Source organism: Phalaenopsis equestris, unplaced genomic scaffold (assembly GCF_001263595.1).
Source record: "Phalaenopsis equestris unplaced genomic scaffold, ASM126359v1 Scaffold000002, whole genome shotgun sequence".
Taxonomy (NCBI): domain Eukaryota; kingdom Viridiplantae; phylum Streptophyta; class Magnoliopsida; order Asparagales; family Orchidaceae; genus Phalaenopsis; species Phalaenopsis equestris.
In genome coordinates this window covers 33,833,951-33,850,623 of record NW_018164444.1, presented here as the reverse complement: position 1 = coordinate 33,850,623, position 16,673 = coordinate 33,833,951, and the positions used below count along the sequence as shown (strand labels likewise).

The 16,673-nt window shown below is 33.3% G+C and overlaps 1 protein-coding gene across 4 annotated transcripts in view; it reads right to left on the bottom strand.

Moving 5' to 3' along the window:
* Window positions 1-12,692, bottom strand: part of LOC110022858 — a 60,115-nt gene extending 47,423 nt beyond the window's left edge. Inside the window, exon 1 of one of the 4 annotated variants that reach the window (XM_020722002.1) lies at window positions 11,779-12,692. In XM_020722002.1, the coding sequence (XP_020577661.1) occupies window positions 11,779-12,096 (318 nt within the window). In that variant the 5' untranslated portion in view covers window positions 12,097-12,692. Of the gene's footprint in view, window positions 1-11,773 lie in introns of all 4 variants that reach the window. The other 3 variants (XM_020721995.1, XM_020721987.1, XM_020722011.1) reach the window with 3 other exon arrangements.
* Between the last annotated feature and the right edge of the window lie 3,981 nt (window positions 12,693-16,673).

Below are 16,673 nucleotides of genomic sequence, written 5' to 3'. Positions count from 1 at the left end.
CCACCACAATTCCTCATCCGATCCCAAAAATTCCATGTCATTTTCTTGCCTCAGATCAATAAACAGTTCAACATACCAATTCAGCAGATAGAAGCAGTATAAGTATAAATATACAGATTTGGAATGAGATTAAATTTAACCTAGTGTTTTAGAGTTTTGAATAATTCACAATAATAAGTTTGGTAGAGATGATTGGAGATTGAGCTATAGGAAGTTGTAACAACGAATTGTGCAAAGAAAAAAACCTACTCTGAGGTATGCAATTAATTAGAAACGCTACAATTTGCTTTAAATTTTAAGAAATTTAATTAAAGAGTATGCTGTCTACGTTATCAAATTATTTTATAAATATTCAGTAAATTAGCATGCTTAAAGAAATTAGAATTTAGCAAACTGAATATAGTTAATTATCTAGAAATGTAGTATGATATTAAGTTATAAACATTAAAATTTAACAAATAATTTATGTAAACATGTCTTACGCTAAAGAAAGTGAAGACTAAAAATGAAGCGACAAATAAATTGTTCAAACATTAAGGTGAGCACTTACCTTTCCACTTGTACTAATTTTAGTTATTTTAAATTTAAATGCATCCATGGTTAAAATGCTTGGTTCAAGATTGTTATTAATAAAAATTAATCAACCGTTTAAATTAAAAAAGTCACAAAGTGTTAAAATATATTTTAAAAAGATTTCATATATTGTGTTCACAATGAAAAGTTAACATATATTTCAAATGCTTGAAAGAAATTTAATGAAATAAATGCATCAATCAATCCAAGGAATAATCCCAAAGGGTACTAGCATGGAAGATTATCGTACCCGAGCATGTAGAAATGAAATAGATTTGGAAAAGGAAATGAAAGTGAACGTACTTTATTGGTACAAAATTTTAGACGATACTCGTAAGATGATTTTTTAAAATGAAATGCAAAAGCTTAAAATGTTTAATAAATTAAAATGTTAAATTAATTTTTAAGGGGCAATTCCATACACATACTGTTGTCAAAATAGCTCATTGTTCGTGAATAGCTCGTGTTCGGCTCCTTCGTTAAGTAAACAATTCGAACATGAACAAATTTTTAAGCTCAAATTGTAAACAAGCCGAACATGAATGAATTAAATAATTATATATATATATATATATAATAAATGAGAAATGTTATTTTAATATATTTTTAACCAGTTACAATCTAGCAAATATTAAATTTGAAATAAATCAAATTAAAAAATATAATAAATCCTCTTTTAATCTCAAAGATAAGATCCATCATCCATTCATCCTAAATTATAATATCTAAAAAAATAAATTAAAAGAAAAACCCTAACAAGCTGACACTTTACACCGCTGCCTCATTCCTCCTCATTCATTACACTTTACTTGGTTTCTTTCGGTCCTAAGAGTGAAACGTGAAAAAAGCTGGCCAAAGAGTTTTGTTTGCTCACATTTTGTCATTGCCGCCTCATCACCACTCAACAGTCAGGCAGTAAGAGTATTTGTTTAATTGTATGAATTCATTGCAGCAGTAAGCTTTTTACAGGATTTGTTGAGAATTGTGTTAGGTTTTGTCTTCTCTTATATTGCTTCATAATATTTGAATTTTTCTAAGGGGAGTTATTGATAATGGAGTTAACCCAAATCACAATAGAGAAAAAAATAAATAGTATTACATAAGCAAATAGACGTTACAACCAACACACTTTAAAGAGAAAATACAACAAACAGACGCGACGCAAAAACTCTATAACTAAGAGAGGCGGAGAGGTGGATGAGACGGTTGGCAAGCAGACAACTGCACGACAACGATTAACAATGGTCCAGGCTGCAAGCAAGCAACAGGGATTGATGCAGAAGGGCTATCTAGCACGTTGGCAGCAAAAATGTGGTCGGTCTCGAGCGGAGTGTGGCCGGCTTTGGGTGCAAGCAGCAAGGTAGAATGAGAGAAGCGAGAGTACTGGATGGCGGCAACAAGTTGGAAGGAGGACGTTGTTTCTGGAGGTGGAAATAAGGTTTGAGGAAGGATGGTTGTTGGGAGGTGGAGAACTGCATGGAAGATAGTTGAAGTTGTCCGAGCAGCTGCAGCCGAGAAAGATGACAGTGGCAGTGAAGGTAGGGGTGTGAAGAAGTTGGAAAGGAATAACCACCACTTGGAGGCTACGATGCACACGAAGCACCACCTAAAATCCTATGATACATGTTTTGAAAGAAAGAAGAGATGTTGGCGACTATCCCGATACAAAACACACAGTAAACTAACCCTAGAACATTAAAAAAATGAATATATACTAGCACGATTGATAGGAGTTAACATAAGAAACCGGCTAACTCCACATACATGAGAAGACCTAAACTAATTTGGTCCATGCGTGAGAAGGCTCCCGCTTCTATCAAGAAAACCCCAGCACGGGAGTCGTCCCGTGTCAGTCGCAAACAGGTGTTGTCCTTCTTCTCTCTTCTTCAATCTATTCTTATTATGATTTTGTATTTAGGTGGTAGATTGGTACTATTTTAGTTAAACTTCTCTCCCATGCTGCAATTTTTTATTTTCTGTTGAAATAGAAAAGCCGAGAAAAAATTTTGAAGGGTTTAGTTTTATATTTAGGGTTTTTTAAGTTTTTTGGTGGAACTATGGAAGGAGAGCTGGATTCATTTCTTTCTGTTCTTCAAAATGTAACAGAAGTTGGAGTGCTTTCATTTCAGTTAGAAATTAGAATAAATCGGAAATGTAATATTAGGTTGCAAATGATTTTATTTACAGCAAATCAGCAATCTTGTTTCTTGCAGTTAATTAGCGTTTCAATTAATGATTTTCATTTTAAGTTTAATCTTTTTTTTATTCATCAAAGAAGTTTTAAAAAATAATGACGTAAGGAAATTTTTTTGGAATATTTTTGTTTTAATTCAGAGAATGCTTTTGTGGTTTAGCTATTGAATTATAATATCAAGTTTAAATTTAAGTCCTTCAAGACATTTGTTCGGTAGTTTTAATATATAAGCGTAGTATAATTGTGCTTTGGGATACAGAAGTTCTTTTAGATTCTATGAGGATACTATTCAAGTTTATATGTGCATATCATTTATTCAGTTGCATTCATTTACAAACATATTGCCATGCTTGCTTTACGAATTTAACTTATGAAGAAGTAAGTTTTTTCCATGTTTAAGCAATTGTCATCTTGCATTTTGTTGGTATACAAGGTAGATTCCTTATTGGAGTCTGGAATACTACTGTATTATGGAGATATGATGAGATATTATAATAATTTGGAAAACTCTCAGTTGAGATATGGATTGTGGCCATTGTGGGTCTTTTGATTGCTTTATATATTAGATTTCAATTGTTGACTGGTATTGATAGCTGATATATACGAATTTTTAGTAATTTTTTGCTGGATTTTGTGGTGCTTAACACCTTTACTAGACAAATGCAAGATAGCTTGCAATTGTCGGCCAAAATGTGGTTTGTGGATCATTTTTTTTGCTTTATATCTTAGATTTCAGTTGTTGGTCATTCTTGATAGTTGATACCTGAATTTTTTTAGTAGATACTTGCCGGATTTTAAAGTGTTTAGCACATTTGCTAAGCATGATAATGTTAATTACACTCTTGCTATTAAAGGTGTTGGTAACATTTCACACTATGTATATAATTAAAGTTTGTTTAGGAAAATGTTGATTCTATCATGCATTTACACAATTTTTTGACGGAATTGAGAAAAAGTATTTGCTGGCTCTGCTACCAATTATCATAAATTTATAATTTTTATTATGGTAGCATATTGTTAGATTTTAAAGGGCTACTAATTATTTACATCTATTTATCTATAGTGCACAATTATGTTCATATTAGATCTTCACAAACAGAATCATCTAGCAATGAACTACTATTGGAAGTTGAAAATAGCAATGAAAATGTGAATCTTGCCTCACAAAACACAGAGCAGTAGGTTTTGATTGCTAATGATAGTAATAAAAAAGTCTACTAGTTCTAAGAGGGGTAGGAAGAGAAAGCCCATCATATAGAAGAATTTTGCTAAGGCAATATTTACAATCAAAAGGGTTTCAACTCCTTTTTGGCAATGTGTACGTTGTCGCACCAAATTTCACAAATTTAAAACAGGAACTACTACACTAATTCGTCAACATGTGAGAGAATGTCAAAAAATAAAAGAGACGAGTAAAAAAGTAATTAATTAATCTTATAAAAGGCAAAAAAATATTAACTTTTTTATCATTTGATGGTGAAACAAAAAATGACATTTTAGTTACGAATATTCAATTATTATTTTTGAGCATTTGTGGTTTAATTTGTTATTTAAATCCTTAAATCCAAATTATAAGAGGGTTTTTAGAAGCACAATAAAAAATGATTGCATCAATTTTATAAGAGTTTGAAAGATAATGTTATAAAAATTAAAATAGGAGTTGTACTAGAAATGGTGTGGATGCAATTATATATAAGAGTTTGAAATATAATGTTATAAAAATTAATAGAATTATAATCCTAAAGATTGTTGTTGATACTAAGATTATTGATGTTATAAGTGTTTATGCTCCTCATATAAGTTTAGATATATGTCCAAAAGAAAAATTTTAAAAAAACATAGTAGAATTAATACAAATGATACCTCTTGCAGAAAAACCTTTTATTGAAGAAGATTTAAATGGAAATAGTAGAGTGGTAGAAGATTTTAGAAATATTCATGATGACTACAGTTTTGAAATGATTAACTAAGAAGGTAGAGTCATATTGGATTTTATTTTAGTTTATGATTTTGTTATTACAAATCCTAAATTTAAGAAAAAATATTTGCATGAATAGATCTAACAAAACAAAAATTGATTATTTTCTTATGAGAAAAAAGATTGTTGAAAATATAAAAATTATAAGGTGATTCCAAGTAAAAATTTAAGTGCTCGACATCGATTATTAGTTTTAGATTTTAAGATGAAGGGTTGAAAGATAAAAGACATAATAAAATATTATCATAGAATTAGATGGAAACTCTCAAAAGATAAATAAAATTGTTTTTATGAATAAATTTCATCTTAAGGTTTGAGATGTTCATGAAGAAGTAAATGTTAAGTGAGATAATGTAGCAAGCACTATTAAACAAATGACAAAAGATATTCTTGGATAATCAAAAGAAAAAAAATTTTATAAATAAAAATAATTTGTGAAATAATAATGTGTAAGAAAAGATAAAATAAAAAAAGTTTTATTATAAAATTAGTTTAAATGTAAAAGCTAAGAGAATTGAAAAAAATATACGGCGGCCCGTAGAGAGTCTAAGAGAATAATTTATGATGCTATGAATTTTGTTTTTAGTTATCATTTTTGTAGATTAGAAACTAAAGAGAGTGAGGTATATGCACAAATCAGCCAAACAAAGAGAAAAGAAAATTAAAGATTTAATTCAAGAGGAATAAAAATAAAAATCAAAAACTTATTTTCTTAGATGAAAATATTCAACTAAGGTAAATGAGATATTTTGATAAATTTTTCAATGAAATTTCTAAAAATACGATCGACATTAGTGATCTTAATATAGTTAATAATAATAAAACTTTTATTTTTTTCATCGCAATGGTAAAAAAAAAAGTTGAGAAGACTTTAAAAAAATCAGAGGTAAAAAATCAATCAGACCTGATGGTATCCAAATAGAAGCGGGGAAATATTTAGGAGATTTCAGAATTATTGGCTAGCTAAACTTTTTAATATTATTTTAAAAACTGAAAAGATGTATGAGAAAAGTAAAGAGTATTTTGGTCCACATTTTTAAGAATAAAGAGAATGCACGAGAGCGCAAATTATAGAGGAATTAAGTTAATGTGTAGTACATTAAAAATTATGGGAGAGTAAGTGAACATGGACTAAGATGTGATAAAAAGATTTCTCATAATCTGTTTAAATTTATGTCAGGCAACTCATGAAAGTTATATATTTATTGAGAGGATTGATGAAGAAGTACAAAGAGAGTAAGAAGGATCCACATATGATTTTGTTGATTTAAGAAAGCTTATGATAAGATTTCAAGAGAAGTTTTTTGGAGAGTTCTAGAAAAGAAAGGTGTTGATATTACTTATACTCAAGTCATTAAAGAAATGTATACTAGAGTTGTTACTTGTATTCAAACAGAAGGGGGACTGACTAAGTATTTTCCTATTTCAGTTGGATTACATCAGAGATCATCTTTAAGCCAGTATCTTTTTTCTTTAGTTATGGATGTTCTTAGTGAACATTTACAGAGGGATGTATCAGGGTATATTTTTTTGTTGATGATATCCTTCCTGTGGATAAGTTTAGAGAGTTTATGAAAAACTTAAATTATAGGGGTCAACTTTGGAGTTTAAAGGTTTTTCATTTGAGTAGACCTAACACTAAATATTGAGAATATAATTTTGGTATAGTAGATTTAGTGGCAGAATTATAATGGTTGATCAAGTCATTAAAAGGAGTGAATGTTTTAAACATATTGGGTCTATTGTTCAAAATGACGGTAATATAGATGGGGATCTTATTAGTAGAACTCAAGTAGGATGTTTGAAGTGGAGAGATGTATCTAGTACATTGTGTGATAGAGAAGTACAGGTTAGACTTAAAAAGGAAAACTTTAAAAGATGGTGGTGAGACTTGAATGCTTTATGGAGCATAATGTTGTCCTAGAAAACAGAAGTATTGCAGAGATGAGAATATTCAGGTGGCTGAGTAGTTTTACACTTATCGACAAAAGGTGAAATGAATATATCTATAAAAGGGCTGGAGTAGCTCCAATAGCAGACAAGATTATCGAGAGTCGTCTTAGATATTTTGGTCACATTTAATGTTGATCCTCTGATGATCCTATTAGGAAAATAGATGTTTTAGATTTAACTTGTGCGAAGAAAGGTAGAGGTAGACCTAAATAGGCTTGGGCATATTGCATAAAAAAATGATCTTAATTTATTAGAATTAAATGAATGTATAATACTCAATAGGACACAATGGAGAAAAAGGATTCATGTAGCCGACCCCAATTAGTGGGATAAAGGCTTGTTGTTGTTATTGTGATTGTTGTTGTTGTAGCAATCTTATGTAAAATACATAAAGAGGTATTTTGTTCAATAATTAGGCGGGCAATTATTATAAATAAATTCATATGAATCTGTCATTGAAAGTCATCAACTTTAATAAAACCACATAATTATCATAAGTATGTTACTTTTCCTTATGTTATACAATTAGTGATACTGACGTTAACCAAAATAACAATAGAAAATACAATTATTATTGATAAAAGTAAATAGGTTGTGACAAACAAACACACTTGAAAAAGAAATACAAGACACATGACACACAAACTCACGTTAGGGCGGATCTCGAGTGATGAGGTGACGGTCAGGGGGCTAGGAAAAGTGGCAGTAAGGTAGGAAAGGGGTTAACAAACAATGGATGAGGGGCGGCTGGAACAACAATGCGGTCGGTGATGATAATCCAAACAGCGGCAGTTTGTCGTCTTAGGCAGTTGGACAGTAGAAAAATAGAAAGGGAAGGCAATGCAGCTACGGCAACATTGTTGGAGAGCCATAGGACAGCGAGGGTAGTGAGAGAGGGTTGGAACGGCTATGGCAGCGGGTATGAGGTTGTTGGAAGGTTGTAAACTATTCCAAAATGGTGAGAAGGAGGGTTGGCAACTGATTCGGAAGGAGAACAACAAGGATTGTGGAAGGGAAGGGACTGGGACAGCGATGGAAGCAAGCAAGAGCATTAAAACCGCAAGGAACGTGAGCTAGAATGCAGAAACTGCAAGAAGAATAGCGTTGGCAACTGTTTCAGGTGGTTGCAGTAGGGAACGGTGGCGGGGATCAGTGTGGGGAGAATGGAAAGGGAAATAGAGAAGATAAACACCATCTCGGGAGAGGGAAACAGTCAGAGCACGGTCCAAACCTTCGAATACAACCCTTGAAGGGAGAAACGAACGCAAACAGCTATCCTAAACAAACTCATACCAAAAATTAACTCTAAAACATCAAAAACACAGATATATTATACTAATAGTATAGCGATGAGTGGCTCAGCGGTCGACTCCACAATAGCGAAAAAAGCCTAGACTTATTCGATTTGGGCGCAAAAACAGCAAACTACATGGTCGCAGGACTGTAGCAGTTCGCAGACAGGCGAGGTACTGTAGCAATGTTCACAGGGTGGTGGAGCCGCAAAGGAGAGCTCCCGTGTCAATTAGAACATGGAGTATTTCTTTCACTTTAAAAATTTTAAACTTTATGTAAAGGGGCCCTTCTACATAACGTAAATCTCGGGATGTATTAGAAAATGATGACAAACAAAATAAGCCTAGTCTGGTGCTCCTTCTTAAATTCTCATACCTGCACTATCCTCTTCCCTCTAAGATTCTCGCTCATCTTCCCTCTTTTTTCCTTTCCTAAATCCAATACATCCTCTTCCACAATCTAAATCCCCACTCCTTCCTTCCTATTAGTCTACCTTGAAATATTGCATTTTGTATCACTATATCAAATGATTACAAAAAGTGTACAAAATTATGCTTTTAAGCATTCATAAAATGTGATCTGCCATAAGAAATAAAAGAGAACATAGCATGTTGCTTGTTTACAAATTTAAAATGAACTCCCTAAAAAAGTTTAATTGAGCACAACAATGTGTAGCTCTATTTCCTTCTCTAGCTATGTGTTGGGAAATAGCATTTTGAACTGTAAGAGGAAAGTAAAATTTGGGTTGACATGTTGTGGGCTTGCCAAACTTTACTTTGCATGGAATCTATAGAAAAGTTGATCACATTCACATTGCAAACCTCGATGTCTTTGCATTCCTATGAGACTACCTGAGCTTCAATCCATCTCCAAGGTAAACACATTGTCGTCCTTAATAATGATGCTTTTGCATTTCTATTAGCCAAACTGAGCTTCAAGACATCTACAAGGTAATCATCCACCGCCATCCAAAAGCTCCTTCCTTTCCAATTTGCAACCGCCTCCTTCCCTTCCCAACTCCAACCCATGTCAAACTGAGCTCATTGTCACCCATAGTAAACAACGTCATCTATTTGAACTTCAGCTAAAGCAAAAAAGTAGGAGATGAAGACTTTGTTTGGTACATCTGAGTTGATGTCGTGCATTTATTATATTGTTTGAAATATAATAAAAATTTTTCAAAAGTTATTTCAACCTAATCAAGATTTTATAAAGAATGTGCATAAACAAGATGGGAATGTTCAAAGCATCCTTTTTATATAAATCATTTTTTTTTCAAAAACCTAAGGAAAAAAACCAGACAACTAGTATACCAATTCCATCCTCATGGATTACAACTACATGAATCGGTATAAAGGCAAATTTATTTTGACTTTGATGTCCCTTTGTTTCTATCTCCCCATCTTTTTACACATCAGATAAGTGTTATTTTTTATCGCTGCCACCTCTTACATGTTCTCTAAAATTTCAAAGTCTTCTACGCCACATAACTATTTGATTGTTTTAACTATTGATAGTACCTCTTTATCATTGTATTTGTTGCGCCACATAACTATTTGATTGTTTTAACTATTGATATTACATGACTAGCCAATGCTCTCACTACTCCTTTGCCCAAATAAGCCAAGGAGCCTAATTGTCATTATTACACAAAACTCTAATCATGTGTCAATATGACCTTAGTCCCTTGTCCACACCAACACCTGGTATGAGCAAGCACTCAATTTCCTTGACAAAATGCATTGTGGGGTATCATATATATATTCCTAAACTAACATCCACTGAACGCAATTCACATGCAAAAAGCAAAACATTCATTACTCTTATTAGAAAAACAACCGTCGTGATCCTATAGCACACATTCAACATATTTTTGTAAATGGAAGGATCTACCACATTCAATAAACAGGAATTCTAATGTACATAATAATATCACTCAAGGCTCTTCAAACTATCCTTGATCACATACTAGCTCTTATTGTTGGATATATAAAACTCAGATAATAATTTTGCATGTGTCATATCAAGTTTATGTGCATGTTTATCAATTATTTTCTCATCACAAGGTACCCATATTAGATAAACTTATTTTGATTACCTTTCAAAGCTAATATATATGTTGCTAACATGACAATCCATCTCTTAATGTAGGCCTTATGGTTGATGCCTTGATTAGAAAGTTAGATTGTTTGATCAAATGTATGGTGCAACCTCTTCACAACCTATATTAAACCCTATGTCTTACAAGTACCAACCACTTCAATATCTAAGAAGCCCAACTAGTCCATAGCCTCTCTAACATCACAAATTCTACTTATTACATTAAAAATTATAGTTCCATGAACTATGCATGCTCCATTAACCCCTTTGATCTCACAAGTTTCACTTAAGTATTAACTACTCCATCCCTAAAAACTCAACTAACTATAATAGCTCTTCTAGTCCAACATCCTCTATTTAGGGCTCATGCATCCTAAGGATCCTTACAATTTTCCACGGCATAAACTCCCTTTGAAATCAAATTCTAAAACAAGACTACTACTAAACTTTCGGATAGAGATATAGAATCAAATCCATAATTAGTCCCATTTCTTCAAACTTATTAAGCAGATTTATTATGAAGCCTCCATTGTTGGTTATGCCTTTTGAAGCTATTGATGTAAGCTGATTTATGAGGATTAAAATGATGGCACAGGCTAATTCCACTTCCCTTAATAAAATGGACTCCAACTCTTCAAACAAGACTTCCGCAATCACAACTCTTCAAACAAGACTTCCGCAATCAAAGGGAATAATGTAGATTATCACAAGTCATCAATGATTCTCTAATCAAATCATAGGAGTACCACGGTTTTCATCTTTCTCTTATTTCCTTTAAATGTTTTACATATTCTGTCAAAAGGACATTTTATATAAAACATCCCCTAAGATATAACTGGTTAATAATGATGATGCAATAAAATCTACTTTGATGCTCCCCTTCTTATCCCTATCATGCCGTTCCCCTTCTCAATCCAACCCCTGCCCCTCTACTCTCCCATCTCCAAGTATAGCACATGTCCCATTCTCCCCTCTCCTCTTCAAATCTTAAATCAAATCCCTCCTCTTCCAACTTTCCACCATCTAGATCCCCTCCTTGTTCCTCCTACTAGCCTACTCAACCCTCGTACATTCTTCAAGATCACTAAAAAACTACTACCAAAGCTCCTTCCTCTCCAACCCTATATCCACTACCTACTTCCTTCCGGCCTACAATCCGAAGTCAAACTAAGATCACCATCATTGGAGGAAATCCACCTCTATAATCTATTGATAGGTCAATAACTAGAGCAAGTTAGTAGGGGATGAATTATGTTTCCATCAGATTGCAGCAATAATAAATTAAAATCAAAACGAGTTGATATTCAATCAATTCATCAGTTTGATGAGTTTTTTTATTGAACTTTTAATTGAGCATAATATGTTTCTACATCACTGGGAAGCCTAAAAGCTTCAAGAGAACTATGGTCATTAGGTTTCAGGCTTCATTATAAATAGCCTCCTCATGGTATTTGGAACTAGTTTTTCATGAAGCTATTATAATAAATCATATCTTTTTTGCAGCCTAGGAATCTAGTGCAATGAGTTCTCATTTTGTCTAAAGCGCCATTCCAACTGTATGAAGCAAAGTTTATACTGCGTACACTAGTATATCAATATTGATTAAGTTTCAAACAAAGAGTTAAGTCATTTGTAGAGATAAAAGTAGGGAAATAAGTAAAAGAAGAAATGAAAGCAAGGACCTTGCCTGCTTGTAGCTACCACCATTTCCAGGAATGAACAGAACCGGGACTCCATCGAGCTTCTTAATATGCTCAGCAAAGTCGATTTTCTTCCACCCTTCATGATAAAGGAAAAGCCCATACTTGTCTGAAGATACATTGGCCGGCGTCGAGATTGGTATGTAAGTCGGGTACATATAGGTCATAATGCATCCATTAGGTACCGGCTTCAGCAGCTCATTCACTGCAGTGAATCCAACAAGAAGGAAAACGACGACGAGAACCCCAATTTTACACTTTGATAAAAAAACCAGCATTCTTCTCCGAACTTCTGCCCTAGTCATCGAACTTCGAACGACAAAGTTCGAATGCCTAGCAGAAGCTTAAACTGTGCTAGATCAAGATCTAACTTTGAACTAACAATCAACTAAAGATTCAATCTACGATAGAGGAAAAGACGCAGAAAGGCCGATCTGGAAAGGTAAGTAAAAGAAATCTTAGATTTATCAGGAGAAAGCGGTTTGAACTGGGGAAGACCAAGCTCCAAGCTTAAATCGAGGATAAGATGCAGCAAGGCCAATCTGTAAGTGGGAAGTTGAAAGCTGATTGAACAGCTAGTGGTGGTTTGAAGAATGGAAGACCAAGTATAGAACCCGAACTCGATTTGTACCGGACGACACAGGAAGGGACGGAGAACTCGGAGCCGCGAGGCTCGCGGGGGCATGTGAAGCATCTTGTACACTGGGAAATGGGAAGCCTTTCAGGGTAAGGGAGTCACCGGCTGCTCCCGGTTGCTCGATCCAATTAAGGCAAGTTTGATCCATATATACAGGGAGACGCAGGTGGACTGGAAGGTCGTGGGTTTTTCATTGCCAAAAGATGTGTGCTTTCAACGTATAAGCATGTTGAGAGGGTGAGATTTTGGGGAAATATCTTTGCTAAAGCATGTGTGATCCATGGCGATTCAATAATATTTGGACCATTTTCATGCTCCAACTCAAGCATTTCGAACGGCGAAGTAATGGCAACGACGAGTAATTCGACCATCATTGGCCTCCATGGCATCTTTGAGGCTGCCTAGGAATTTATAGCACTTTTTTTCATGGGTGCTAACATAATTGGCTGCATTTATTGAAAGAGAAGTAAATTTTGTCTCATATTGCATAATTATCTTAGACCCATCAGTCATATTGAAAAATTTATCTGGCAATGCTAGTCTTGTTGAAGGTTGAATAAATAAATCCAAAAAAATTTTCCAAAATCATCTCACTAAATCTATCGAAGAAGTGTCGATTTAAATGTCTCTTTCTGATGTGTATGTCACCACTTTTCAGCCTGGCCTCCTAATATGAAAGTGGATTTTGGCAAAATCATCCCACTAAATCTATGGAAGAAGTGTTGATTTAAATGTCTCTTTCTGATGTGTATGCCACCACTTTTCAGCCTGGCCTCCTAATATGAAAGTGGCTAATACCGCTCTCCTACTGTCGGACAAATCATGTCATACAAAATCTTCACAATCTTCAATAACCAATCTTCGACAGTTATTTTGTCACTGGCACCCTTGAAATTTTGTGGCTTGTCTGTCTGAAATATCTTCAAGTATTGATCAACTTTTGCTCCAAGTTTAAATCTTGGCTCTATAATAATGGATGATCTGTTAATAGCTGTCATTTTGTCAATCACTTCTGATATCAACTAAATAATGTCACGTAACTCAATGACTCTAGTTTCCTTATTTGCATATTTTCTTATTATTATTTTTTGTTCGATATATTTTTCGTTCGTACCTCTTGCTATGTAATTGGCATAAAAGGCCGACTCTCGATGCGTTTTGATTCTTCTTGAACCATATTTATCTGGATTAGCACATTAGTTAATGGCAGTTGATTCTATTCCAAAAAAAAAAAAAAAATTTTGTATGTTTTTGTTTTGCCACCAGAACCCACCCCTCTCTCTTTTTCTCTCCACATAACACCCTTCTCTCTCTCTCTTGGTATGTATGTATATATATATATATATATATATATGGAAAAATATCAACCTATAAAGTCATGGATGTTTTTGCTTTTTTGAGTTGAGGCGTGTGACTCATGACTTGTAAAATTAATAGATTTTTTTAAGTTGATAAAATAAACAATGTGTGGCCGTAAAAATGTCAGGAAAAAAACAAAAAGTAATATTCATGATTTTTAAAAGAGAAAATCAGTTCACGGGTTTACTGATGGAACAGGCGGTTCCACGGGTCTTTTTGGACCGAACCAGCCAGGTAGAACCGCTCGGTCTTGTCTGATTTTCTAAACACTAATAACAAGCATTCATTAAAGGTATTTCATATACAACATACATGCATCGTAGTAAATAAATCCTTGCAAGCAATGCTTTCGTAAATATATTCATCAAATTCATATTATAGTAAAATTATAAGTATATTAAGGGACAAATTAAGTTTGCATTAATGCCGCGTGTACAGTTATTCATCTGTAATATGTAGAAAAAATTTAGATGTGACGGTGTCAAACACGTAGCACATAAGAAATTAAAGAGAGTTATTTTTATTTATTTAACACATGATTATTTCACTCGAATCCACGGAGCATCCCTACGGTGAGTTTCCACGAGCTAGCCGCCTAGTATAAATAACTTGGAATTCGAAATCATTTAAAAATTCATGAAATCCAAAATTGAGATATTAATTTAATCTCATGTATGATTTATTGATTCAACTTATCTCTAAAGAGCTTCTTAACACAAACATGTATCCCCATTACTTACATATTGTTCTTCCACTTCTATATTTCCGCTTAACCCTTCCTAACTCATAAAATGGACCTACAGAAGAGCGTGGGAATCCGTTTGCTAGTCCTATGGCTATTCCCGCAATGCTACATCAATAAAAACCACATGTGGCACTTAAACCCATAGCAAATGTCAAAATGATAATGTAAGGGTGGAAAGAAATGTCTGAAATAGAATAAAAGAGGGTTTCCTACCATTCGTTTTCTTCCTGGAATTGGTTTCAGCTCTCAGCGTACCTCGGCCTGTTGGTTGGCATCCACGGTATAAGACCCCTCAGGTTGGGGGTTCGAAACTCCTCTGGCATAGTTGGACTTAAGGAGGTGGTACTCGAATTGTTACTCCTCTGACATAGTTGGACTTAAGGAGGTGGTACTCGAATTGTTAGGCACATTAATGGTGGTTGGAGGCTTGTATAATAGCCTCTGACCATTCATTACAAAAAACCTAAAATTTATTTTTTGCATTTATTTCACCTAAATCTTTCATATCACATAAAAAATGCCACCATTTTAACATTTACAAAGCGGAAAAATTTCTTGATTCTACAGTATCCAGGATTAATAAATCAGTGATTAGTTAAACTAATCATTGATGAAGATTTATTTAATTAATCTCATTATTCCTTTTATAAAATCAATTATATTAATAGTTTATATGAAATATTATATATCAATTTTATCATTTCAACGAGTATAATTTTATAAAATTGTTTTAGTCATATTTTGGAGAATGCTAAATTTGGGATATATTTTATAATTGCAAAAAATTTTCATATTTTCTCAATATCAGGTGTTACATAGAAAACTATTTACTATTAAGCATTCAAATACCTCTTTTATGAAACCAAAATAATGTGAAACAACCATACAAACACTCTATGTAGAAATTGTTTTTAGCCTTGATGTCCTACAGGGTCCTATAATATTTTCCATGAATACCCATGAACACTTAACTTTAGGGCTGCATTTCCACTTGAAATATAATCTACATTACAATGAAAGCTGAAGGGGTTCTCACCCTTAATTTATGAAAAATTAGGATTATTAAGATTTTTATAATTTAAAGTTTTAAAACCTAATGAGATAGAAATGTGCTATAGAAATATCTTCCATGCCTCATTCCAAGGTAAATGAAAAAAATTGAGTGTTTTCCTATTTAATTATGTAAACCAAAACTCACTTAGCTTGTATTTAACTTGCCTACATAGTGGAAGTCGGTTGGTATCAACTATACATGGCATTCTTGACATGAATGGAAGGCATCCCCTATATTAATATATTTATATTTTTAAAATGAATGTATTATGTTCAAGAATCATATACATCTCTCTTGACAAGGCAGAGCCATAGTTCATCATTGAAATATAATAAGTGCCTTATATGCACATTTCTTTTTGTCATTCAATTATTTTCTCATACACAAGTAATATTAACCTCTCAAAAACTTAAAGATATACATTATATTTTTTAGCATGTTAGAGAATCTTTAAATCAATTTGTTGTGATGCACTATCTACTAACACTCTTATCAGTGTGGTAGGATAAACGAGAAAAAATATGATTAGGTGATTCACATCATGCATGTTATTCTTGCGAACACTTAATTAGAGGTGATGATTGGACATGTGCATATTGGTAAAATTTTGGTAACATATTCATAGGGATAGTATTATTTAACATACTTTATTACCAATGTTTGCAAGTAAAGTCCATTACACCCATTTTCCTTGGTATGCACAAGCTAGTGCCACCTCAATGTTATCCCCCTTATACATGTATTTCAAGGTAAAAATCTCATATTTTTTAAACCTAACATACCCAGCTAAGGTTAATTATCTAATTATAAGCGGAAAAAAAAATCAACTTATTTTTGGATAAATTTACGATATATCCCAAACTTTCCCAAATAATATGATCTCCCTTTGAGATGCAACTCAATTTTCCAAATTAACCTTTTGTCATAGCATGAGCTTACATTCTCAATTTGGTTTGCTAGAGTTAACCTACCGCATTGAGAGTATATACCACTCAATCCTCTATTTGGCCTTTTTTTTATGTTGACATCATTACAAAAGTACACAGTAACCTAAGGCCATGTGCTTAGGCTACTAAGAAAATGTTCA